Genomic DNA, 26,103 nt, shown 5'->3' with positions numbered 1-26,103 from the left:
ACAGTTTGTTAACTTTGTATCCCTGCTGTATCCCACTCCCTCTTTCCCTCCCAATCCTACCCTCCCACCCTCATCTCTTCCCTGCCCCTTTCCAAGTCTACTGATAAGGGAGAACCTCCTCCCCTTCTATCTGATACTGGTTTATCAGGTATCTTCAGGACTGGCTGCAAAATCCTCCTCTGTGTCCTAGCAAGGCTGCTCCTCCCTGCGGGGGGGGGGGGATGTCAAAGAGCCTGCCATCGAGTTCATGTCAGAAACAGTCCCTGTTCCCCTTATTAGGGTACCCACTTGGATACTGAGCTACCAACGGCTACGTCTGAGCAGGGGCTCTAGATTGCATCCATACATGGTCCTTGTTTGGAGAAACAGTCTCATAAAAGACCCCTGTGCCCAGATATATTTGGTCCCTGTGGAACTCCTGTCCTCTCCAGGTTGTATTAACTCTCCCCCCCTTTTTTTTTATTCCCTGCTGGAGGTTTGGTTATGAGTCTTAATATCTGCTTTGATATACTGCTAGGTAGAGTCTTTCAGAGGCCCTCTGTGGTAGGGTCCTGTCCTGTTACTTGTTTGCTCCTACATCCAATGTCCATCCCATTTGTCTTTGTACGTGAGGATTGATCATCTTGAGAAATGGGACCATCCCAAATTAGAAAGAAAAACAACTGGACCTTGAATAAGGGCCAGCTAAGAAAGAAGAACAAGTCAGGCAATTTAGGGGAGGACTGTCCTTGAAGCTGTAAGCGGCCTGCTACAGAACCGAGAGATGGGAGAAGAGGGGAGGACTGTCCTTGGAGCTGTGAGCTCCCCGCTACAGCTGCCAACTGCATAACTGTTATCTTTTCTGCTAACTAATCAATGTAAAGGCCTGATTTTTTAGGAATAAAATCTCTGTGCTTTGTATGCTTGGGGTCGTCTCCTGCTTTAAAGGGACGACCCCCATCGCGATCAGAATAAACTGCCTCTTGCTTTTGCATCGATCTGTGGTCTGTGAGTCACTTTGGGGGAGGGAGCGGTACGGACCCTACACCGGGAGTGTAGGTTTTGCAATCTTACCCTGGGTTTTCTTTCTTGTTTATCTTCTCTAGGTGGATAGATTTCAGTATATTTATCCTATCTTATAGGTCTATATAAGTGAGTATATACCATGTGTGTCTTTCTGCTTTTGGGATATCTCACTCAGGATGATCATTTCTAGGTCCCACCATTTGCCTGCAAATTTCATGATTTCCTCGTTTTTAATTGCTGAGTAGTATTCCATTTTGTAAAAGTACCAAAATTTCTGTATTGGATTGCATTTTTTAGATTTCATCTAAGTAGGATTATTTGCATCTGTTACCTTTTGCTCAAGATAGAATTTTTAAGATTCATTAATGTTGGTTGCTGTTTGAGTCATCATAGTTGACCTCCTCCTCTTCCTTTTCCTCTTCCTCTTCTTTGTTTTTTTTTTTGTTTTGTTTTGTTTTGTTTTGTTTTTCAAAACAGCATTTCTCTGTGTAGCCTTGGATATACTGGATCTTACTCAGTATATTATGCTGGCCTCTAACTCAGAGATTTACCTGTCTCTGCTTCTCAAGTGCTGGGATTAAAGATGTTTGCCACCACCACCCAGTTGCTGTTTTATTCTTTCCCTCTTGCTGCTAATCATTATTCCCTAATATAAGATGCCCCCCATTCTAATGCTGTTACCTAGCATTTTTGGATTAATGTCAGATAGATGCATTTCCAGTACTTTGAACAGCTTCTCTCCAAGTCACACCAACAAACTTCTGTGATGGGGACTGCAGTACTTCCTTCCACCCTTTCACAGATAAGAAAACTGAGTATTAAAAGGAATAATGTAGGGGCTGGAGAGAGAAGTCATTGGTTAAGAATTTTTATCCAAATTTGGGTTCCAACACCCATCTTAAAAGCTAGGCTTATAACTCCACTGGCCTGTAACTCCAGTGTTCTGTGGGGAAAATCACAGGGGCTTGCTGGCCTAACATGCTTAGCTTCAGGGTCAGTGAGAGAACTTCCTCAAAAGAATAAGTTACAGAGCAGAACACCCAACATCCTTCTCTGGTTTCCACAAGTTCACAGGCACATGCATGCGCGCGCACACACACACACACACACACACACACATACACACATACACACAGCACACCAAAATACACACAACGTAACACACAACACATATACACCACAGACACTCATGCACACACAACACACATACATGCACACACATATACACATGCACACCACACATACCACATACACAACACACACAACACAAACACACAACATACACATACACATATGCACACACATACACACAAATTCACACACATATACACATGCACACACATGCACACACACAAAGAGAGAGAGAGTCTAATGTACTTGCTACAGAAAGACTCAAAGACAAGAACTGAAAAGAGTCAAGCTAGGTTCATTGCTCACTGGCATCAATGACCCAATGACCTAGAAAAACAGCTCCAGCCCAATGTCATGGTTATGGAATAATTAATGGGCCAGTCAGACCCTCTGTACCACCATGTTTATCATGCAAACCTCCAAACAGCTCCATGGGGCTAGGCACTCTTATTATCCACATTTTGCTAAGAAGGAACTGAGCCATTCTTGTGAATCTGTTCGATAGGTGTCTCATTGTTCCCAAACCTTTCTTGTAAATGAGGTGAGAGACAAGTATATTGTCTCCACTGCAGTAATTATATCAGAGATGGTATTACTCATCAATTCTTCTAGATATACCACAGATTTCCCATCTTTCCAAGAATCAGGTTGAGTCTTTTGACCCATTTTGGTCAATGAACTCAAAGAAGTGGAAGTTTGAGTCCTCCAAGAAGAGGCAGTTAGGATCTGACTTGCCTTCTTTATCTACTCCACTTCCCTATTCTTGAACATGTGTACAAGATAGACAGATGGAGGAGGGCTTCTTGGCCTATATCAGATGTCTCATGAGCAAGAAACAAATCTGTAGTCCATTGACATTTCAGGAGTTCATTAGCTGTACCGCTAAGCTATTAATTCTCCTGTCTAATGAGATAGTGATACTAACCACAATTCCTATACATTATATAGGCTGAATTTGTATCAAGTCCTTGGATTTTAGAAGCTTATCTACAGACTTAAGTGATAGGTTCTCTCAAATGGGTAGATCTGTTAATAGCTGAGGATGGACAATCCCTCTCCAGGAAACTAGATCCTTAGGTCTAGGAATTCTGTTACCAAAGATAGCACTTGAAGTGGTGCGCAGTTCCCAGGGGTGTGGACACTATGTCACTAAATAGAATCTACACTTAATTCAAGAAACAAGCAACACAGGGTTCAGAGAAGAAATGGGCATTGAAAGACCAGTCATAAAAGCTCCTCACAGGTAGAACCCCTTTGCTTGGTTCCTGTTGGTACATGTAGATGGCTAAATAGAAGTTCTTTCTGTCTGATTTCCCATGGAGGTGAACCCCATCAAGTTATAGCCCGCTGGCTTTCTGTGGCCCCGAGATTCAGTGTGAAAAACTGGATTCCAATGTAAGTTCACAGGCAGAGCTAGGCTTTGAAGGAGGAAACATATGAGCCAAATATTAATACATGAGGAGTAGTTGGCCAGAGAAAAGAAGATATGACACCGCAGAACAAAAGAGCAGCAGGCAAAAACAAGGGGGGATTAGAAGACTGGGCATGGTTAAAATGGCCATATGGCAAAGTTTAGTTGGAATATTCAGCAAGCAATAAGATGAGGCTAGAGATGTAGGTTGGGACTGTATTGTGGAGGTATGGACCATTTTCCAGTGATGTCTGTAGCCTTTGTGTGTGGGTCTAATCTTGGCCATCAAGGAGACCCTAAACTGCACGTTTAGGTCATGGTACCTGGTATAGGGCTTGGTATGGAGTCTAAACTCACAGAATGCTGAACCAAAGCTCATAAGTTTGACCAAGTATAAAAGGAATGGCCAAAGCCATGATGTGCTGTTGAAGTCATCAACATGGTCACACCCATGGTCACACCCATCACATGGGTGATGATCAGTGGTATTTGGAGACTGGAATTAAAGGCAATGGGCAGTGAACTTCATGAGAATACTCTGGACAAGGAGGAGGCATTATTGGAACCCAGAACAAGTTAAGTCCAAGCCTAGCTGAGAGATCCAAGGACTGAGAATGAGTCAAAAGGGCCAGAAGCGGATCTTCCATCTAATTGTTCTCAGGTACTCAAGGAGACCTCTCCTGACTTCAGTCCAGTTATTTTCCTTCTTTAATTGCTTATCATTTTGTCAGAAAAGAGGGACATACTTATTATGTCTTTTCAATGTCCCCAAAAGCAGGTACTACTTTTAACTCTAGTATCAAGATGAGAAGATCAATGCTATAAGAACTGGAAGTTCTTGACTCCAGCCATATCTAGGGTGGATACCTATCTAGTACACACAGGGATAGCCTCCCAGACATCCAAATATTCATACGTTTTTATGCTACTGGCCAATTTGCTGATGCTCTGACATCACACCCACTCTCCTACTCTGTGACCCCTAACCATAAAAAATAATATCAAGTTCAATAGGAGCTTCTGAACCCTTCCTATGATCTGCAGCTGTTGGCCAGTTCCTACACCACACCAGTTGTTCAGTAATTTGAACATCAACACAAGTTATTTAGATGACAGATAATAGAATTAGTTTGACCCTATGTTCAATACAGTCTTTGTCTTCTTTCTATGCCAAAAAACAATTCACAGCCACAAGTGGGAAGTATTCTTTCATAAGGCAGATTATGTGGGCAGCTTTGGGTTAATTTCAGATGACATAGTTTGAGGAGGACACTAAATACTTGTAATTAATGTAGAGAAGAATAATAGGGATAGAGGGGCTCAAGACAGAACCACACAAGAGCAGTAGGACTGGGGTATTAGGCAGAGACTACAGCTCAGAAGCCGCATGCTTGTCTAGCAAAAGCAAGGCCCTGGACTTGGGAATACCTCAACATCTCCCACCAAATAAAATGAATTAGGGATATTGACCTGGACAAGAAAGCATCCAGGGAACAAAAGAACTGCCTTCAAATATGTAAATAATGCCATGTGAAAAGGGCTAGACCCAGGAATAAAACTAGTGCCGGTGGAAGGGATTACCTGTCAATGTGGCCATCATGTGTTTGCCTGTTTATTGGGGAAATGCCTTCTGACCATTATTTGTGCAGGTGGTAAACTGAGCCTGGGAGGAGCAGTGGGAGCTGTTACTCAAATGGAGAAAGACACAAAAACAGATGATCAAGATGAAAATCAGAGGTGTTGATGGATGGAGCCTTGGCATCCTTTCAGGGTGCTTGCCAGGCTCCTGGGGCAAAAAAGCTTTGACTGAAGGCTTAGAAAATTTATAGGAGGCTGCTAGAGATGAGAAGCTAGGAAGAACAGCACAGGCAAAGCAACCAAGTTATAAAATGGCCTGGCACTGAAAACTAAGTGAGACCCAGGCCATGTATGGGAAAGTAATATAGATGATAATGATGGAGAGTCTCTTAGCTTTGAGGGACTTGGAGAGTTTGGATGTGAGCAAGGAGAAACAGCAGAGGCTAGTAAGCAAAGATGATCAGTTAGGAGATGCCTTTGCAGCAATAACTTAGAGAAAAATTTTGTTTGAATTAGAGACATACAGAGGTGAGGTGGGGTGACCAGGATGTGGTAAGCATCTATCATCAGAGGCATTTGAGGGGTACAGGATGGGTAACTTTGGCAGAATCTTAATGTCCACAGTAATCAGATCAGATGAATCTCATGGTTTGTCCCAATCTGAATTTCTCTGGCAGTTAAAGCTCACATCTTTATAAGCAGCAGGCAAAGGAAACCAATGAAAATTTAGGCACAGTAGTGCAGGCACTATAGATAAATACTCCAATTTGATCCTTCATGAGACTGGCTGTAAAAACTCATAATGCACAAATGCTTAGCATTAGTCCAGATCTCTTTGCCAAGACTTAAATTAGTGTTGTCAGTTTGTAGGTGGATTTTTCACAATGAATCAACATCTTCTCAAGGTCCTGTTATTGATCATATTATAGTGAAATGTTCCAAGCAAAAGCTTTCAAATTTTTGCCTAAAACCACTAACTAAACTCCTATCAAGAAGTAAGAGAAAATAAATGTGAAATTAGTTTTAAAAAAATACTCAGGTGTTTAGTTTTCTTTCTGTTTCACCAGGTACAATGTTAGAGCAGCAGGTTCTTTGGCCTCCTGGTCCAGAATGGCTCCTGGACCTTAGCTAAAACTCTCATAGATTTTTTTTTTATGGAAACCTCTGGAAGAACAAAGGGCAGAAGGGAAAATATCTGTCTCAAATCAGAGCTTTGGACCTATCTGCATTGCCCACATGGCACGCTGGGGTTGGCTACCCAGAGGCTATTTAAGCTGTGGGCTGGCTTTCCCCAGGGTCAGATGATTGTTCAAGGTTCCTGAATAAACTGCATTGAAAAAAAAAGGGGGGCACCACTGTTTTAAGTCATAAATACTGAATGACTTTGTTTCAAAAAAAAATCAGAGCTTTGATGCTCATTAGCTCAATAGTTGAAAAGGGATGGGAAGAGACAGGATGTCTATCACCATGGGAAGTATGGGAGTACCTATTCTGTCGTGATGCAGATGTTTTCCTTTACAGAGGATGAAACAGGCTTGAAGAAGAAAAGCAATTCACTCAAGGTCACCTAGAGAAGAAGCCCAAGAGGTGGAATTTGTACCTATGTCTACCTGAGTTTTGAGCTTGTGTTTCTCCAATTAACCATATGGTCTTTCTGTTTCACTTATGTGGCCTGTTCTCTCATATGCAATGTAAAAAAATAGACCTCAAATTCCACACAGTTCCATATTCCGTGTAATCAAAACATTAATAACAACAAAAGCAGTAAGAGTGAACAATGAGTAGGTTTCATTACCTCTTCTAAGCATTTGATGCATTAGTCTATTGAATCACCACCAGCACTCTGTGATGTACAACCTCTCTTGATAAAGGAGGAACCAAAGAAATCAAGTCATTTACCCAAAGCAACATGCTAATCACTTACTAAAAAATGAATAATAATAAATTAATCAAACTTTTTGAATCAAAGACCTCTATAGATGGCCATAAACTGATCATTATGAGATTTTATAACAGCTATTAGACATACACACATACATACAATTAAGTACAAATGTGTAATTAATTTCTGGCTTTGGAAACTATACAAAACAGATAATAAATTCCTAATAATCCTGGAGCAGTGGTTGGCCCTTCTTGGAAGTCACAATGTCTAATGCCTAATTCAGCTCTGATGCTGAGCATTCAGTATGTTGCCTGCCCAACAATCAATCCTTGGCCGCTCTTTAGACAATTCCAAACCATCCTGGTACCATTAGTCATCTAGTGACTTGAGTCCCTTCCAAATAGGGCAGGGACCACAGGGCAGGCAACTTGTTACTCAGGGGCTGTATGAAGCTGCCCACATCAAGACTAGCAAACAATGAAGCTCAACATAAAATTGTAGACTTACTTAAAACACAAATAAGGTATTTTTTATTAAAAAAAAAAACCTTGAACACATAAACTTTGTAGAAGACATATGAAAAGTTTGGACACACCTGCAGAAGCCCCACAAGCATGCTATCAATTAACCAGGAACCTCTCACTGGGCCCCACCTCTTAAAAATGCCATCCTACAATATTTCCATCTGGGTACTAAGCCTTTAAAACACATGGACACTTAGATGACATCTGAACCATATCCAAATCACAGGAAATAATGAGATGAAATATCAGATAAAAATTTCAGAAAGCAAACAAGAGCAAAGGCCATGGGAGTAATGGGGATTAGTGTATGAAGTAAGACAGCTTGTCAGGGGACAGACCAGGGCTATAAGAACCAGCAGAGAGCAGAGGGTGAGAGAGCTCTGGGAGCAGGGCTGATGCAGAAAGACTTTCTAGGAAGGAGACTCGTGTTCATTGAGTGCCCAGTACCTGCCAAGCTTTGTGTGTGGCCTTTCAGAGATTCATCTAATAAAACACTGCTGTATATCTCCAAGGGGGGAAATGCCACAGCTATCAGACAATGAAAGAATCTGGACCCAGTGTAGAAAATCTAAGGTCCAGAAGGCATCGCTACAAACCAGGAAGAGCTAGAATCTGAACTCAGCCCACAAAAATGAGGGTTACACTGAACTCTTTCCCTCTCCCTCTGAACTCTGAGCTTCTCCCTGCCACCCACCCTAAAGAGAAGGAGAGCCTGATCTTGGCTTTCTACACTCACTGACTTTGTTCCCCCATGCATACCCTCCACATCCTTTGCTTATATGAGCTGTGTGTGTGGTCACTGTCTATCTCTACTGATGTAGCCTCCAGCCAGAAAATGGGCTCCACTTCCTCAACCAGATGTCCACAGAGAGCCTGCAAGGTGGGATGCTGCTGAGCAGCATCTCCTATTTATCTCTTCTCTAGAAACCTGCTTTCCTGTCTTGCCAAGGAGGTATGCATCTTTTGGTGGGGACTAGTCTGATTTTCTCCATGGTTTTCCTCTATTGTTGCCTGGGAACTTGAGGCTGGGAGCCCAGAGAGGCCTGAAAGACACATCCCTTGTTAGCAGGGCAAAGGTCCCTGGCATTTCTGAATATGTTGGAGGAAAAGGGACATAGGAAAGACAGAGGTAGACACACACACACAAACACACAGAGAGACAGACAGACAGAGACAGAGAAACTGAGTGACAGAGACAGACAGACAAACAGACACATACACACACAGAGAGAGGAGGGAGTTGTATAGATAAGTGATTAAGAGAGATGGAAAAAGAGCACAGGACAGGAAAAGCTGAGAGTTGTGAACAGTTGGTGAGAGCAGAGATGGGGCAAAGACAGAAAAGAGACACATTTGAGACATATGGTCACCAGCAATACTTCTTCCAAGGCAATCACAGAGAAGAAAAAGAGAGGGCCAGGAAGCAGTCACAAAGCCCTTGGTTCCCAAATAGATATTGCTGTTGGTAGTATGATCAAGATGTTGACCTAGGCTGCTCTAACTTCTGGAGTGAATTTCTAGTTTCACAGCCACACCCTAAGGATTTTTGTCTGAACCTTGGCTTCCTTACCTATAACCCAGGCTGAATGAAATAATTTCACAGAACTCTTGTGAGGACTGAGCTGGGATAATAGCTGGTGTTACCTAATTTAGGATATAATAGTGCATGTTAACTGTTAAGGTTCATCGTGGCAGCCTAGGCAGCAGGTTAGAGGGCCAGGGGAATTCCCCTCCGGGTGGTTTTATGAACAGCTGGCATCCTTTCCAGAAGGTCAGTGTGATTGGAAATGAACATCCCAGAAGAAACGCTCATCCTCACATAAAAAAGGCCCAGTCATGCAAGCAAGTTCAGCTGGGCATTTGGGTGAATGTCACTTCAGCTTTCTGGCTCTTTTAAAATGACATATGAAGTTTATATATATATATATATATTTTTTTTTCAATGCAGTTTATTCAGGAACCTTGAACAATCCTCGGACCCTGGGGAAAGCCAGCCCACAGCTTAAATAGCCTCTGGGTAGCCAACCCAGGCGTGCCATGTGGGCAATGCAGATAGGTCCACATACATGGAAGCAAGCCAGATCCTCAGCCTTAGCCAAATGTGGAATTGTTCGTGACAGAGAGCACTCACCATCAGGAAGGTGGAAGGTGGAAACCAGCTCCATCTTTAAGGCATAGCATTCCGCAGCTCTCTACAGTTCTCCCTTTTTGTTTTAGACACATCAGGCAAGAGTAGAGGTCTGATCTCTGATATTAGAAATAAATTGGGACTTTGTACCGATGTTCATTTAGGTGTCATCCACCCAAAGAGCATCAGACCCGTCCGATACCTTTTTCTCAGAGGCGGGACCTGGGGCATCAACCCGTATGCAACCAGACATGCTCTTCTCTGGGTCCAAAGCTGCTGACCCTGAGTGCAGTGCTTAGCCTCGCATCCTCCACCACTGCTAGTTCTAGAACTGACGCAGGATGTTCCAACGAGGGGGTTAAGGCTTCTCATAATATTTCCTATAAGCCCACACCTGTTTGTCTATATCCCCCATTTTTATTCATTATTAGCCAGATAGAGCCAAGTAATTGTGGTAATGATACTTGCTTTTTTGCCCAATGCTGGAATGCTAGTAAATTTAGGTATGCCCTGGTTACTAGCATGCCTCACTGCGTGCCTTTGCCTGTTGATGCCCCTCACGCTATGACTCTCTTCAGACAGAAAAGGGATCTTGGAAATACAGCCACCATTGTTACTACCATCTCATTGGCGGCTGTTGGAGCTACCACCGGGGCATTAGCCATGAGTCATACTGGGCAGACTGCTCAGACCCTGAACAATCATTTAGCCAATGTAGCTCATGCCTTAGTTGTACAGAAAGGAATTAATGCTCAACTAAATGAAGTTTATATTTTAAGGACCACTTTAGCTTGAAAAATGGCTGAATCTATGTTACCTGGGATGAGGAGACAATACAGGGTGGCAAAGGACCCATCATGCAGTAAAGGTTCCATATTCAGACTTGAATGAGTGAGGGTTAGATTATCCTCCCATACTGCCTTCTCCAGCAAGCTTTCTAGAGCTCCTCTAGGCTAGACACAGTTCTTTCTCTAGGCTCCCTGACACAAGTATGCAATTGTGTATCTGTCTCTGTTTGCCAACTAAACTTAGCTCTTGGGGCAGAGACTGCCTTACTTATTTCCAGGTACTCAATGTTCAGGGCCTGGCACCTGGCAGTGACCCAATGGGTACTCATACACTTGAATGGGACTGAATTTCAGCCCACATTCTTTCCCATTAGGCGAGACATTTTCAAAAAGGAAGGGCTGGGACCAGGCTCAGCGGCCGGAGGCTTTGGAAGCAACGTTTGGACAATCTGTGCTGTGCTGTGAAGCCTTTTGGGGAGCCAAGTGAGATTCCAAGGCAGATGAGGGCCAGAAAGGGTGGGAAGGAGGTTTACTGGCTAAAGAGAGCCTGGGTGGAGGGGGACAAGACCAGTGAACAATCCCAACACCACAGCTAATATTTCTCAGGCATTTAGGCTCCCTATATTGTTTGTTGGAGTCTGATAGAAAATCTAAGGACTAAGTAGGAAGGTTCAAATCTACTATTTTCTTTTTGGTGTGAGTAGGACAAGACTGAGAGAGAAGTCGCTCAACTGTATTTGAGGCCAGATCTTTGGACTTCAGATCCTGTGTTTTTCAAAGAGCAAGAAAAGGTGGGAGGTGCTACCCAGAGTCCACATAGCATAGCTGTTCTTTACACACATTAAACAAAGTACCTCACTAGAGCTGATATTAATTTTACTAAGCACCATATCAAAGCAATTTCCTTTCATCTGACCTGTGATCCCACGAGATGTTCAACTACTAACCCATTTTACAGATGAGGAATTTGGGTCCGAGAAGGAATGAGGCTCGGAAGACTACACAGTCAGGAAATAGACTCAGTCTAAACCATTCTACTGAGTTATTTCTTGCAGGAGTCATTCATTGCACAGCCTCCGGTGTCTAACTATGAGTGCCTGGTCCACTGTCAGAAGACATACATGCTAGTTGCTGCATTCCTCCAGCCATGTTCTGGACCTTCCTTGTCCATTGGATCTTGTGATTCATCCCTGGGCTTGGTCACAGGAAGGGTGTACGAATGATTACGGTGTATAAGCTGGGACACTCTGAGGTTAGCTGATCCAATGTAGAAGATAAGACTTGTACTCCTCAGCTCATGCCAATCATTGACGATGCCACTCAGGGCACTGACTCCTTTTGTCTTCAGAAAACTTGGCATTGAGTTCAAACAACGCCAGGTTCTAATTCAGCACCAAAACTTAGCAGCTGGAGGACCTGGTTTAAGATAACTGACTTCTGGAGATGGGGGAAGTGTTCACAAAGTCACCATTCTTTACCAAGAAGCTACTTGCCATTTGGTACCTGTTGGGAAAATGGAAAATCAGATTTCTCCAATGCAGTGACACAGGAGATATAAACCATACCCCAGGACAAGCCACATGCCCAGAAGTAATTGATCAAACAAAATGTCCACATTTTTTTTTGTGTGTGTTTGTTTTAGAGGGGCTATTTTGTATTTTGTTTTGATTTACATCTTTTTTTATATTGTGGGTTTTTTTTTTAATAGAAACAGAGAAAGTATATAAAGTTGGGTACATAGGGAGGTAGGGAAGAGGACCTGGGAAAAGCTGGGGCAAAGAATGTTATCAAAATACATTATATGAAAGAAAAACTGAGAAAGGATCTCTCTACATAGCCCTGGCTGTCTTAGGACTCACTATGTGGACTAGAATGTCCTGGAATTCACAAGAGATCTTCCTACCTCTGCTTCCAGAGTGCTGGAATTAAAGGCATGTACCACCATGCCCAGTATAATTTTTTTTAATAAAAATATTTATAAAGAATATAGTTAAAAGATGAAAAAGATAGGTAATATCACTGAACCTTGGTGTCTCCATTTGTAGCGAGGCTATACTATGAGTCTCATAAGAGGATTAAATAGAATAATATGCTTGAGACATGTCAGTGTAGTAGCCAGGACATGATACTCAATACTCTTCCATTCAACAGAAGGTGGAATAGAAGAAGAGGGCATGGGACACAGAGTCAGACAGAGCTGGCTTCCAATTCTCTCTGCCAATTATAAGTGGTAGCATTGTGCAGACAACAAGTTTCTGGGCTCCAATTTTCATTGCAATAAAAGAAGGCTGATGACAACTGCCTCAGCAGGAACTGTAAACGTGAGGGAAAAGGGGATGTGATTGAATGGAAAGTGTCAAATATGGACCATGGTTGGGTTGCTTTCACTATTCCTTTCCTTGAAATTGTGAATGAGACTGTCATTCATCCAACATTTAAGATTTCTGTCTAGACTGTAAGAAGTGGTCATTTGTGAGCCACCATGATGAGACCCTAGGGCTCTCCATCTGGAGGAGGAGACTGACTGTCACATAAATAATCATGGTGCAATTTGGAAGGTGCTCAGACTAGATTCTTTGTACAGTGGACTCACTAGCTTTGGAGTGACCAGGTCCGGGCAAGCGGACTCAGGGATTTTCTTGCCCCAGGGTAAGGTTGCAATTGGGTGGCAGGGGGTCACCTTGGATGGAACATTAACATGACACCCTTAGTTTCTGAACCATATAGCATCTGTGGCTAAGTCTCAGCCATTTAAAGTTATTTTGTGACATGCATCTGGGTTAAGGAAAAACTCAAACTCCATTCTGGGTGACATGCTTGGGATCTCTTTCCTGGGCTTCCTTATATTGTGGCTTGCTGAAACCTCTGTGACATTCTGTCCCTTTATCCCACTTCTCTATGTGTCTGTCTCTGTTCAGTTGTCTTGAACTATCACATGTTAGATGTCTCTATCCAAGGTGCCACAAGATATGATCACAGGGTAGGTGGCTTATAATCAGAAATTGTTCATTTCTGACAGTGCTGGAGGCTGGACAGTGCAGTGCTAGATCACACTGCTTATAGACTAGTGAGAGCTACTTCCTGGCTCATAGATGGCTGTCTTCTTCTTGCCTCTTCATGTGGCAGAACTTGGGGATCTCTCTTGGAAAGACATTAATTAATCTCATTCATGGAGGTGCTGGGTTAGCTAGGGAATAGTAACAGATCAAAAGACCTTACCTGTATTCAATACAAATTTGATAATGTGTTTTCAAATACATTTGAACCTTGGTTAGTCAAATCTGCTGTGGAGCTTGAAGACCCAGAGGGCCATCTTACTGAAAGCAGGCAAATGACAGAAATAGGGCAAGTAGTTAGTAGCCAACAACAGAGCAGGTGAAGGACAGCTGTATGCTGAGGAGGCTTTGTCAGGAGAAACTATAAAATATAATGGTGGGTTAGATTGGGGGTGAGGAGGAAGATGAGATATGGAACACTCAAGGAGGACTCCAGGGTTTGAGGTTGAGTACACAGGTGCCTAAATGAACATAGGTGGTGAGATTCAGGGTGAGGCAGGTTTATGGGGAAAGGAAAGTTGTATTTCAGGCATTGGCACTGGAATGCTTACCAAGTGCCCAGATGCCTAGGCAGAGTGTGCACACAGGTTCAGATTTAGTTGTATCTTTTAAGTCTTGGTATTCATGAGATCATAGAAAGGGTGAAGGTGTGTCACGGTGGAGAAAATGTAATAAGAACTGAGCACTGACTGAAGGCACCAGCCTGAGTGAGGAAGTAGTGAAGGGATCTATAACCAGCCTACCAAGGATGAGAGACACATTTGGTATTTCACTTTGGCCATTAGACCATTGAAATAATGGACCCTCCAAAATGGAACCCCCCCCCCCGCCGCCCCAGAATTGAATTCTGAAACAACTGAAAGCCAAAAGCCCGGACCAGCCAGAAGGGAAGCTTTTCTCTAGAGAGAGGAATTTCATTTTGTCAGACCATCATTAGCTTCAACTTGGATGGGCAATGGACACCTACAACCACTCATTTCTGAGTGAGTGTATGAACCCAAGTTCCTAACTTAGGGGGGCATCATAATAAAGTAAACTTTTATTAAGCTGTACGGTAAGTTTCAGGTCTCAAATTTGGTTCATAATTTCTGACTATGCTGGGGCTGCTGTGTCTTGATCACCCCCTCAGTTTAGAGCACACCCTTCAACTTCCCTCTTTGCTACCCAAATCTCACTTCTATGTGCGCTCACCTCTCCCACAGAGCCACAACTGATGGAGCTTATAGGGCTCTGCGTCCTGCCTCCTTCTAAAACTTCTCAATGCAAGCTTTCAGACTTCCACCCTTGGTCTGCAGTACCCTAAGTTTCCATATGCTTCTAATGTTTCTCTTTAGCTCAATAAGTTATGTAGACCACTAATCCTGCCACCATTCCTACTAACTACCTATTTTATGACCCCATTCTTTACCAGTCTCCTGCTGTTCTTTCCAGCCAAATTCATCTAACCACACAGCCACGTTCAGCGGGATGTCTTATTACTGTGATTTCATAGATGAACCAGCAGCCTATGCACCTGCCCCATAGCTTATCCTCCCCTAGATCCTCTGGATTCCTTTCCAGTGACTTCTGTATTCAGGCAAGGCCCTGAGCTGAGATGGGGCAAGGCTAAAGTGCCCACAAAAGGTTGAGTGTCATACTTGTTGTGGGTCAGCACACATGAGGAGCACATGAAGGGCACATGGGGTGGGGAGACAAGTGGGCAGCTGACCTCACAGGATGACAATGTGTGGGAACAGAGAACTGGAGGGAGGGTGAGGGGAAGATCTGGGAGCCATTAAGAGAGAAGCTCAGCATTCTGGAGAAAACTCAGGCTTCTCTTGGAACCACTTAAGCACAGGAAGGGTCAGGTTAGCCTCCTACACCAACTTCCCTTGGGAGTGGGTCCTGCCTCCCAGGAGCCAAGAGGCAGCTTGGCATAAGTGAGACACCATGTGACAGGCCTCTCCACTTTGTCTCAGTTTGCCTCTTCTCCAAGAAAGCTTAACACTAGGGCCTGCTGAGACCAAGAGGTCAAGATTCGTGGGAGGAGCGAAGGTCACCATTCTTTGGGGTCTCCTGGATGCTGATCATGTGACTCCACATTAAGCAAGCAGTCTCTCCTTCTCACTCTCAGAGAACAACCCCAAAGGGTCACCATTTGGCTACCTCCAAGAATTCCTAATTCTTGACTCAGGCTGTCTCCAGAGGCCACAGCTGCCCTGTGATAATGACACATGGGGAGTTGCCTTAGGAAGGGGCAGAAAAGGTTTTCTTACATATAGCCAGGTCCTTACACCACAGGACTCACTAACAGGGGACTATGTTTCACAAGGAAGGGCTTCCCAGGCCCATTGAGATTCACTAGCTTTGCAGTTTGTGGAAGAGCGCTAGCTTCAAGCATCTAAAGTCTCTAGCACTTTTTCATTCTCATCAGGTGAGTCATCTATGAACCTCAAATATCAAAAGCATCTTTATTCTTGATCATCTACTTATGCCAGAAGTGTATAGTGACTAAATTAGGTCCTTCATTCACTCATTCATTCAGCAAGCGGCCAGACGTGTCCCCAAGGCCAGGTGCTGTTCCAGGCCTTACCCATTCAGAAGTTAACAAGAGATTGACCTGTCTTTTCATTCCAATATAGGACTATATTCCATTTTCTGGATGAGAAGCTAGAGGCCCAGAGAATACTGTGGGTGGCAGAAAAACTGGTTTTTTAATCCTTGTCCCTTCTTACCACCTGCTGAAGGCCATAAACCATGCAGTACCTCTGAGGCTTTCTACAATTTTTTCCAGACCCTGGAAACATCCTCTCTCCAAGTAGCTTGATTCTCTGGCTTTTGTTTTGATTTTTAAAACTTCTTTTCTCAGTTTGAGTAAGGTAAACTCAGTGAGCAAAACTCCATAGACATAACGTGTACAATGTGGTGGATGTTCTGCTATGTGCGCATATTTTAGAAAGATCACCACCTTCAAGCTAACTAAGAGGTCCACTACCTCACACAAATCTTGGAAATATTTATGATCTCATGGACAGCTCTGAATGAAAACGAAAAAGAGAGCTGAAAAACCAGCATTCATGTCTTTCCAGTTCCTGACCATAGATGAAACGCAACCAGTTGCCTCATGCTCTCCTACCTGATGCTTTCCCTGCCATGATATAGAGTACCCTCAAACCATAAGCCCAAAGAAACTCTCCTTTCTTACATTACTTTTGCTAGGTGTGTGGTCATAGCAATGAAACAAACAAACAAATGAAAAACAAAAACAAAAAAACTAATACACCCAACAGATGTCAAGTCTTTTGCTCTCTGCACATTAGGTACAAGTCAGGTGACTGTACTCATTCTACATTACTGGAAGGCTCTTTTTCTCTTTCTGGCCTTTCTATGGGAATCTCCTCTGAGAATCCCTGCCAGCTCCACTTCTCCCTGAACAGGGAGAGTTGCAGCTCCCCCAGCTCTTCCAACATTTTCAGATTCACAGCCATTGACAGAGAGGCTTGAACCCTTTTTTGACAATCATATTCTCCAGAATGTGGGTCCTGTGCAGAGGGCTGTGTGTTCTTGAATTTGAACCTTCAATGTGTAGACAGGTTGGTGCTCATGCTCAAGGCCTTTTGGCTCAGCTACCCTTAGCCTAAGAACTCCCTGATGCTTAGATGGCAGAATGGATAAAAATAGTTCCTGAGGGAAAGTTGTGATTCATGTTGAACTCAGTATAAATGTGGTTCCCAGAAGTGTATTGGCAATCAAAGAGCTGGCAACTGAAAGCAAGAGGGCCAACATGTGGACACTTTGGGAAGGGGTCACCACCCCATGACCAAGGCCTACATCTACTTCCCTTCCCATATTTTGCTAGTCCTCAATTCCTCATCTATAAAATCTCAAAGTCACTGAATCACTCCTTCTGAGAAGACAGTCCTCCACCCCTTGAAAGTTTGGCTCAGAAAGAAAATAAGCAAGGTGTTTTGGGGTTCATTCCTTTGGATTCCTACAGCCCCTCACTTTGATCTGTCACAAATTCCAGCATATAAACAAATGTATACATTCAAACCATCTTTGCATCTTCCTCACTGGCTGAAAGGGAAGTTGATTTTCTTCATGTATCCTGGGCCAAGGCCTTGTCCTGTGACAGCAGACTAAGAGAACACTTTCCTTGGTTTCCCAGAAGGAGGTGGCTTTGAGTCAAAGCCAGAGAAGCCTCCAGAAATTCTCACTGTTATGGTCCTTTTTATTCCCATGGACCCCACAGCTGGCCCAGTAAGGGAAGTGGAAACTCTATTGAGTAATCAGGAACTGCTAACCTTTCAGCAAGAATACTGCAGAGATTCAGCCTGACTTCATTTTCATCTTTCCCAAACTCTTTCTGGGAGAGAAGACTGTAGAGCACAGCAAAGGTTGGGAGTTGGTCTACAGAAGTTAGAGAGAGTGGGGAGGGTAGAGGAATAGGACTAACTTGTAACATGTGCAGAAAGACACTGAGTTCCTGTACTTTTAGAAGTGGTACTTGATAAGTATAAAAGCCTAATGATGTAGGATGTTTGCAATCCTGATTTCACTATGGCTAAATCTAAGGTGTCCCCCATTCATACCACTCTTATCACTCCAAGACCTAAGGCACCAATTGTCCCAGAAGGAATCTTAGGATCCCTCAAACAATTAGTCAGAGCTATAGTCTGTGTCATTGTAAGACCTCCCTAGTTCTCATTTGAGGGGATCCCTTTATAATGCAGAAACAAAGGCCAGGAAGGTTTGGTTTGCTTTCAACATCAATATATGGCAGAAACAAGATTTGAACTCAGGTCTTTAGACTCTAGCTTCAATGTTTCCACTTTTCTGACTTCAACAAGGCAACAAGAAAAAGCTTATCCACATTCTGTTATGTTGCCTCTTCATCTACCATGGTAACCTCACCCTCACCCCACACGCAAGGTCCTTTTCTTATTACTAATATCTAGTAGGCTGGATGTTCTACATGGAGTAGAACAGAACTTGGTTAGTGTTCCTGGAATTCCCTCTTCAGTACCTAGAGGAAATTTCTACCAATATCTTATGATGCTTCTTGAACTGTGTGAAATTCACTACACTGAAAGTAAAATCCACAGTTACCTACAGTATGCACAATTTTAAATTAAAAATGGCATTGTGATAGAAATCAAATATGAAAAACATTATTAAAGTAAACAAAATAACAATAAAATGACATGTATTTCCATTTCTAAATGCTTTACCACAATTCCATTGGAAGCTATGATAAAATGGACTGATGCTTGTACTTATGGATAAAATAAACATACACCTACAGGGACAAATGTGGACCGAATGAGATGTTTAATTAGTAGCTCACATGCAGGAAGTAGCATCACCATTAGTGACGTAATTTTTAACTTATTAACACTTTTGGTAGTTATTTTAAAACAAATACATATATATCCCAGGGCTGGTCTCTGTAGTCCCAACGTCATTTTTCCTATCTTCAAAGTGAAGGGCTTATACTCAGGGAGTGGATGAGTGCTCTGCCATGCCCTTTGCCTGAAGGGGAAGAGTCAAGGAAAAGCTGGCGTATGGGAGAGAAACAAGAGGTAACCCATGTGACACTCAAGTCCAAGTAGGAGTGGGAGAGCACCAGAGGAAACAAAGCAAAAGCAAATCCATAAGTCCTCAGGCCCATGAGCGGGTCACCTTTTGTTCTACTTGAGAGAAAGGAGGAGGAGAAAGTAGAGAGGAAAAGGAGGAAGAGGAGAGGAGATTGAGATTGATTTATCTGGAGACTCTGGATGTGAACAGCTTGTTCCTCAGCCCTCTCTAAGGGCTTCTTCGGTGTGGGTGCCTGTGGAATGAAGGACAGTCCCAGAAAGGCTGTTGGCTCCTTGGTAATGAGAGCTGCTTTGTGTCAGAAGAGGAGGCAACATAATTCCTTTTGAGGAAGATTCCCTTCATCCACTTATTTATTTACTTTTGCTGAGTGATTCAGTGATTCAACCTCAAAACCAGTCTCCAGAGGAAGTCAGGAAGAGCCCAGCCTTCAAACACCAGTGTCCCTGTGAGGTTTTGTTCTGTGGAACTTTCCTTAAAAATAACCACATCAGGAGAATGTCAGGGTGGAGGAACCATCAACCATCCTGAGGGGCTTATGCAGAACTCAGAGGCCTGAAGCAGATCTCTCAGGAGCCTGGCCCCAGTGTGTTTTCTCCACAAAGACAGTACAGATAGGGATCTGAACATCAGATTCAAAATCTCAGATAACAAAGGGTGTCATATCCCCAAAGAAAGAATAGATGGGGAGTTTAAACAGTGAAGGGGGTGTGCCTGGAGTGAACAGTATTATCATTACCCCAAAGGCCTGAGAACTAGAACCTTCTTTGCCTTGTCCATGGTCTGTTTCCCCAGGTTGTAATACATTCCAATTATCAACACATGGTTTTAGCTCCTTTATTTCTGTGTGAACGGCAATCACCCAGAATTGGATCTCTTTGCTATAATGCATCTAACTTGGCAATGGGCCAACAAGACAAACGCCTGTAATGAATGCAATGCCACATTGCAAACTACTTTAGCAGACCTGGGTTCTAGTTCTGATTTGATGTGTTAAGCTTTATCACCCTTGAGTAGGTCACTTTTCTAAGAACATGAAGATCTCCAGTAAGGAAAGCTTGGTGGCTCTAACCATGAAGTGAGAGAGGAGCAAAGGAAAGATGGGTAAGGTAAAGTGGAGTGCAGCCTTACTATCATGTCACAAGAGGTCCTCCACCTCTTGGCTGGATGATCTGGGCTAAGGTGACTCTGAGCCTCAGTATGCTCACATGATAGAAGAAGAAAATGCTAGTCATCTTTAGGGGCTGCCAAGAAAAAGAGTAGTACTCAGTAAACTTCACCCACACCAAAGGCCTGAGTCACTGTGGACACATGGGGCAATGACACTAACCTCGTTACTACTACACTGTTGTGTCTACAGTAGCAGCAGTAGCATCAACACTGTTTTTAGTACTTTGAATGTGTGTACTATACAAAAAACAACCTTTATTATAAAAGGCAAAAATGTATTTAGTAAATCAATAAAGTAATTAGTATTTTTGCATTTGTATATATCACAAAAACTCATTTAGTCTTCCCAATTGCTCTATATTGTTTATGGCCGAGATGACTACTCTTTTTTTTTTTTGTTTACCTGACAAACCTGAGAAAAGGACACCTCAGCTGGACCACTGCCTCCAGCAGATTGGCTTGTTGACAGGCCTGTGGGGCATTTTCTTGATTGCTAATTGATATAGGAGGGCCCAGCCCACAAGGATGGTATCATCTCTAGGCACATGAGCCTGGGCTGTATTTTTTTTTAAGGTAGTTGAATGTGAGCCTGGGAGCCAGTAAACATTGTTTCTTCCTTTGTTTCTTCTCTAGGTTCCTACCACAAGTTTCTGCTTTAACTTCCTTCAATGAATGTATTGTAATTTTTAAGTTGAAATTAATCCATTCTTCCCCTAAGTTGTTTTTGTTATGATGTCTTTCACAGTAACAGAGAACAAAGTAGGACATTCCCATTTACTGATGTGGAAACTGAGGCAGCACCAGGGCTCAAATCCAGATACTCTGTTTGGATGGTTTGGCTATGTAGCATTGTGTTGGGGACTCAGAGCACTTGAGAGTCTATTGGGAGTGATCGGAAGTCTAATGGATCCACAGGAAGCCTATGAAAAGTTCTAGAGTCCTTATTTTCTTGGGTAAAGAAAGCCCAGGATCTGAGTACGAAGACCAAGTTGACATAGATGATCAAGAAATAGAGAAAAATAGCAGTGTATAAATTAGCATCTCTAAAAGCAGGGCAAACATTTGAGAGAAGGGAGCAATCACTATTAGTATCCAGGGAGGGTTTCTGATGCCTCTAAAACTGGGGGAAGAAGCCCCAGTCACTAACCAGCTTTCTTGAACAACTAGCAGAGTGGGGGATGGAGACAAGAAAGGGAATTCTGCTTCTCTGTAGCAGTTCCTCAGACTGGAACCAGGCAGGTGTTGTTATGCCCTCTCACGTCTTCCTTTGAAAAGCAACAAAGGACTCTCTTTTGAGGAAACCACCTTGGGTGCTATGAGAGGGCAACCAAATATTTCAGGTGCTTTCAGGTCATACAAAATGGGTGGTAAACATGGCAAAAGGTAGCCTAGTGGCCTGAAGGAAATCTAACTGGAAGTTGGGAGGCCGCGTTTGCATCCTGGCTTAGGGTCTGAATTAATACCATCTTCCAGGAATACCCCAAATGGGGACAGTCACCATACATCTCTGAGTCCTGGTGTTGCTAACATTGAATTGCCTTCTATGTCTTCATCTGTAAAACTCAATGAGAGATCTGTGAGAATCTGAACGGAGATGCTTGGGTACTGTACAAGCAACCTTTCTGCATGCCTTATTCTTACTTTTTCATCTCTTCTTTTTCATAGTCTCTCTCTTTTTAAATTCCAGGACGGTTTTGAGCTCACATCTGATGTTGTAAACATCATGCCCTTACTTGGGAAGCAGGAAGTTTGTCCCCACCCCTACTCTCTTTTGTTTTTCAGGGACCCCTCTTCCCTGCTGCTATTTAGTTTCCTGCTTCCTGAGTGGTGCAGGGACCTAGTCATTTGTTGTCCTGAATCACTTATTTTATTCTCTGCTTAAGTGTCACAAGTTAGAGTGTGTGTGTGTGTGTGTGTGTGAGTATAGGTTGTGAGTGTGTGGGGGTTGTTTGAGCCAGAGAGCAGAAATAAACACATGGAGCCAAGGGGAAAGGCAGGGATAAGGGTCACTCAGAACAAGCCAGTCTCAAGAAATTAAAATTAGCTCTGGGAACTGGAATGTTGGGCTCTCCAAGGAACGGGCTGCTGTGAAAAGAAAGCACAAGATGAGGAAAGGAAATACCCTCTGCCCTACACCCACTGCAAGCCTCACTGGTCCACCACATCTGCCCTGGGGTCTCCCCCAGCTTTTGTTCCCCACCCCTACCAGGATATCTCTGGCCAAGTCTGCGAGGCTGAGCAGTGAGAATTTCCTTTGCATGCTGTCATTTTCCTCTCTGGTAACCGCAGAACAATGTGGCCTAGAATTCCTGATAGGACAAAGTTTAATTAGAAACAGGAAAGCAGAGGACAAGTTTGGGTCTGGGATGGTGATGATAATGAGAAAATGACAGGACAGGCCCATCCAGGCGAGAGGGCGACAGAGGAGGATGGTCACATGGCTAGAATGTGTATGCACATGGGCTGGAAGCTCCCCTGGGAGAGTTGGACACGTGAGGGAGAACTCGGGCCTGCCTCTCAAGGGGAAGCTGCCTGGGTAAGCAGGAAGAGAGAGGATGTTGGGGGCTAGGTAGCTCTTCACGGATTCAGAGTGGGCAGTATGTGAGCTGGTGTTTTCACAGAACTCTGCCATCAGACTGGCAGCAGAACATGGGGATAACAGACGAGCCAAACTGAGACAGGGAACCCACAGGAGCAATCCCTTACTTGTCAGGCTTGAGACTCTGGTCCTAGCAACTAAGAGGCTCCAAGTACCAGGATTCCTCTTTCTGCTTCCCACTGAGATAGAAGAGCTCAGTGTTTAAGCGGTTTGGGTAAAAAATGAGATTGGTTATACCTCTAAGATACGGAAAGAGGAATATTTCATATATTCATATCCAAAGTTCTGCCAACCCTCTGGGTGGGATATGGAAACTTTGGAAAAACACTTAGGGAAGGGATTAGGTGGAAGAGGCCATATTTCCAGGACTGTGTGTACTTTTTGTGCCCCTAGTACAAGTCCCACAACTTTTCTCACTCTGCTCCTCATTGTCACCTAGGATAGAAGCTTTCAGAAAAAGAAACATGGAAAGTTTTATGTTGTTTTCCTTATTGCTATCACAAAATAACCAAGAAATGCAACTTCAAAAAAGAAAATATTTATTTTATCTCACTATTTCAGAGGTTTTAGTTCATCATGGTAGACAGCATGACGGAACACAGCATCTCACATCATGGTGGCCAGGAAATAAAAAAGTGTCTGCATCAATAGGAATACTCCTTGTTGCTTCATTGCTATATCCAAACCCCAGCCAATGGGATGGTACTGACTATGTTCAGTGTGGGTCTTCTTTTCTTGGATAATCCTCTCTGGAAAGGCCCTCATAGATCAAGCTAGAGGTAGACTTCGCCAATCTCCTAGATGACTCTCAATGGATCCATTGGTAACATGATAATCATCTTAGTTTTATTTACCAAGAAGTCCCCAACACTCAGTCTAGTGCCTGGTACATGGTAGGCACTCCACAATGGTCTGTTGAGTAAGTGTGATGCTTCCAGCACTTCTGTGATGAGGAAACCAGTGCTTGGAGAAGTGGCCTCAGATTCCTAATGTAAAGGAAATAAAAATTGAGATCTCTGTTCTCTGCTCAGAAATTTACACCTGTTACTGTCAGACCTATCTGTAGGCAAGGCTATCTCATAAAGTTTCCAAATGTGCTGAATTCCTGTGCTGATGCCTTTCTGAGATAGTCTGAGATGCAGGCCATAGATTTAGTTGATTCTTTAGATGAAAAATAAAGACACACACACACACACACACACACACAGGAAGAGAGAGAGAGAGAGAGAGAGAGAGAGAGAGAGAAAGAGAAACCTAATCATTGCTTTATATTTCTCTTTTACAGTCTTACTCTAGTTGTGTGGCAATGGATTACAGGAGATTTATCTCAAGCAACTGTGTATTTTCTTGATATATCTTATATTTCAGAATTAAACAGATTAATTCTAAAACACATGTATTATATATGGATACAGTGGCACATGCACAATTCCAGCAATTCAAGAAGAAATTGCAGGAGGATTGCCACATTTTAGGCCAAGCCAGTCTAAACAGCAAGTTCTCAAAGCAAGCCAGGGCTACAGAGCAAGACCTTGCCTAAAAACAGCCATAAGCTAAAGCAAGCAACCAAAGAGACAAGCAAAAATAAAACATGCATATTATGAACTCAATTCCAATAGATACTTGGATATGTCAGGCCACTTTCTTTGCTTCTCCCTTATTATCCTACTTCATTCAGTAATTTTGACCATTATTATAGCTCTCCTTTCCTGCCATATCAAAACTAGTTAAAAGCATTTTTCATATATATGTATAAATATAGTCTCTTTACATACATACACACATATATATGCATGTGCATATATATTATACACATAAATCCATATATGTGTTTACATACAAATGTATGTATACACACATATATATGTGTATCTATATATACAATACACACAAGTGCCATATGACCATGTCATATGACTATCCTATGGCCATTCTATAAACATCTATCTGTTTCATCATATGTTGTCCATCACCTGCAAAAGCCATCTAAAAATATCACACCTGATGGGATGTGCATTGAACGTATGACAGGAGTCTACTGAGCGCATCTGAAAGACTCTAACTAGCAGTGTTTTCAAAGCAAAGACTCATGACCAAACCTTTGGCAGAGTACAGGGAATCATAAGAAAGAAGGGGAGTTAGTCTGATGGGGAAAGGATAGGAGCTCCACAAGGACCAAATATATCTGGGCACAGGGTCTTTTCTGAGACTGACATTCAACCAAGGACCATGTATGGATATAACCTAGAACCTCCACTCAGATGTAGCCTGTGGTAGCTCAGTAACCAATTGGTTTCCCAAAGTGAGGGAAACAGGGACTATTTCTAACAGGAACTCAATGACTGGCTCTTTGGTCTCCCCACCCCCGAAGGGAGGAGCAGTCCTGTTAGGCCACAGAGGAGGGCTTTGCAGCCAGTCCTGAAGATACCTGATAAAACAGGATCAGATGAATGGGGAGGAGGTCCCCCCTATCAGTGGACTTGGAAAGGGGCACGGTGGAGATGAGGGAGGGAGGGAGGGACTGGGAGGGAATGAGGGATCAGGACACGGCTGGGATACAGAGTTAATAAAATGTAACTGATAAAAAAAAATAAAAAAAAAAAGAAAACAATATCATTAGTAATGATAGGCACAGAACAGAAACCAAAAGATAAAAGATGGGAAAAGGTACAAAGTGATGCCAAAAGAGAGCAGGAATATCCTTGGTTGCTTATATAAGGCAAAATATACTTGAAGATAATAGCTACAAAAAGTAAAAGATCAATATAAAAAAAATAAAAAAAAATAAAAATATCACACCTAAGCTAGAGAAAAATGTGGCTAGAGAAAAATGCAGGACTCAGGACTATGCCAATCATAGTGTACTTGCTTCTGTTCTTCCTCCCCCGAATCTTCTAGGCATGACTTAATCAGAGAAGTCAGAAGAGAATTTCCAAAGCTCCTGCCTCCATATCCATCCACTGTGCAGTATCTAGACCTTAGAGACTCCTCATTTGTTGGCTGAGCCTATGTTCCTACTATGAAGATGCCTAACTTCTGTACCCACTTTCATTGATTCTAGGACACCAATCCATTGGTACCTTGAATTTTCTACTTCTACTGTATCCACTTTCTTCTATCATAACCACCAGCATTCAAACTCATCACACCTGAAAATAAAAAGCTTTTCATGTCTCATCAAGCCTCATCTATTTTTTTAATCATATTTTATAGAAGAAAGTGTGCCTATCTGGATATCTGGACTGTGCTTCCTC

General features: G+C 42.9%; 1 protein-coding gene across 6 annotated transcripts in view; it reads right to left on the bottom strand.

Annotated features, from left to right (window-relative positions):
- The window catches only part of Syn3 (synapsin III), a 496,250-nt gene that overhangs the window by 224,889 nt on the left and 245,258 nt on the right, over window positions 1–26,103 (bottom strand). The window contains exon 7 of one of the 6 annotated variants that reach the window (XM_060377802.1): window positions 9,742–11,953. The exons of 4 other annotated variants lie outside the window; for them this stretch is intronic. In XM_060377802.1, the coding sequence (XP_060233785.1) occupies window positions 11,936–11,953 (18 nt within the window). In that variant the 3' untranslated portion in view covers window positions 9,742–11,935. Of the gene's footprint in view, window positions 1–9,741; window positions 11,954–23,390; window positions 23,836–26,103 lie in introns of those variants that run through there. One more of the 6 variants, XM_060377800.1, reaches the window with a different exon arrangement.

Source organism: Meriones unguiculatus, chromosome 2, assembly GCF_030254825.1.
Source record: "Meriones unguiculatus strain TT.TT164.6M chromosome 2, Bangor_MerUng_6.1, whole genome shotgun sequence".
In the NCBI taxonomy this organism is placed as follows: Eukaryota; Metazoa; Chordata; class Mammalia; order Rodentia; family Muridae; genus Meriones; species Meriones unguiculatus.
Note: the sequence above shows the minus strand (reverse complement) of the source record. Positions and strands in the feature narration are given on the sequence as shown.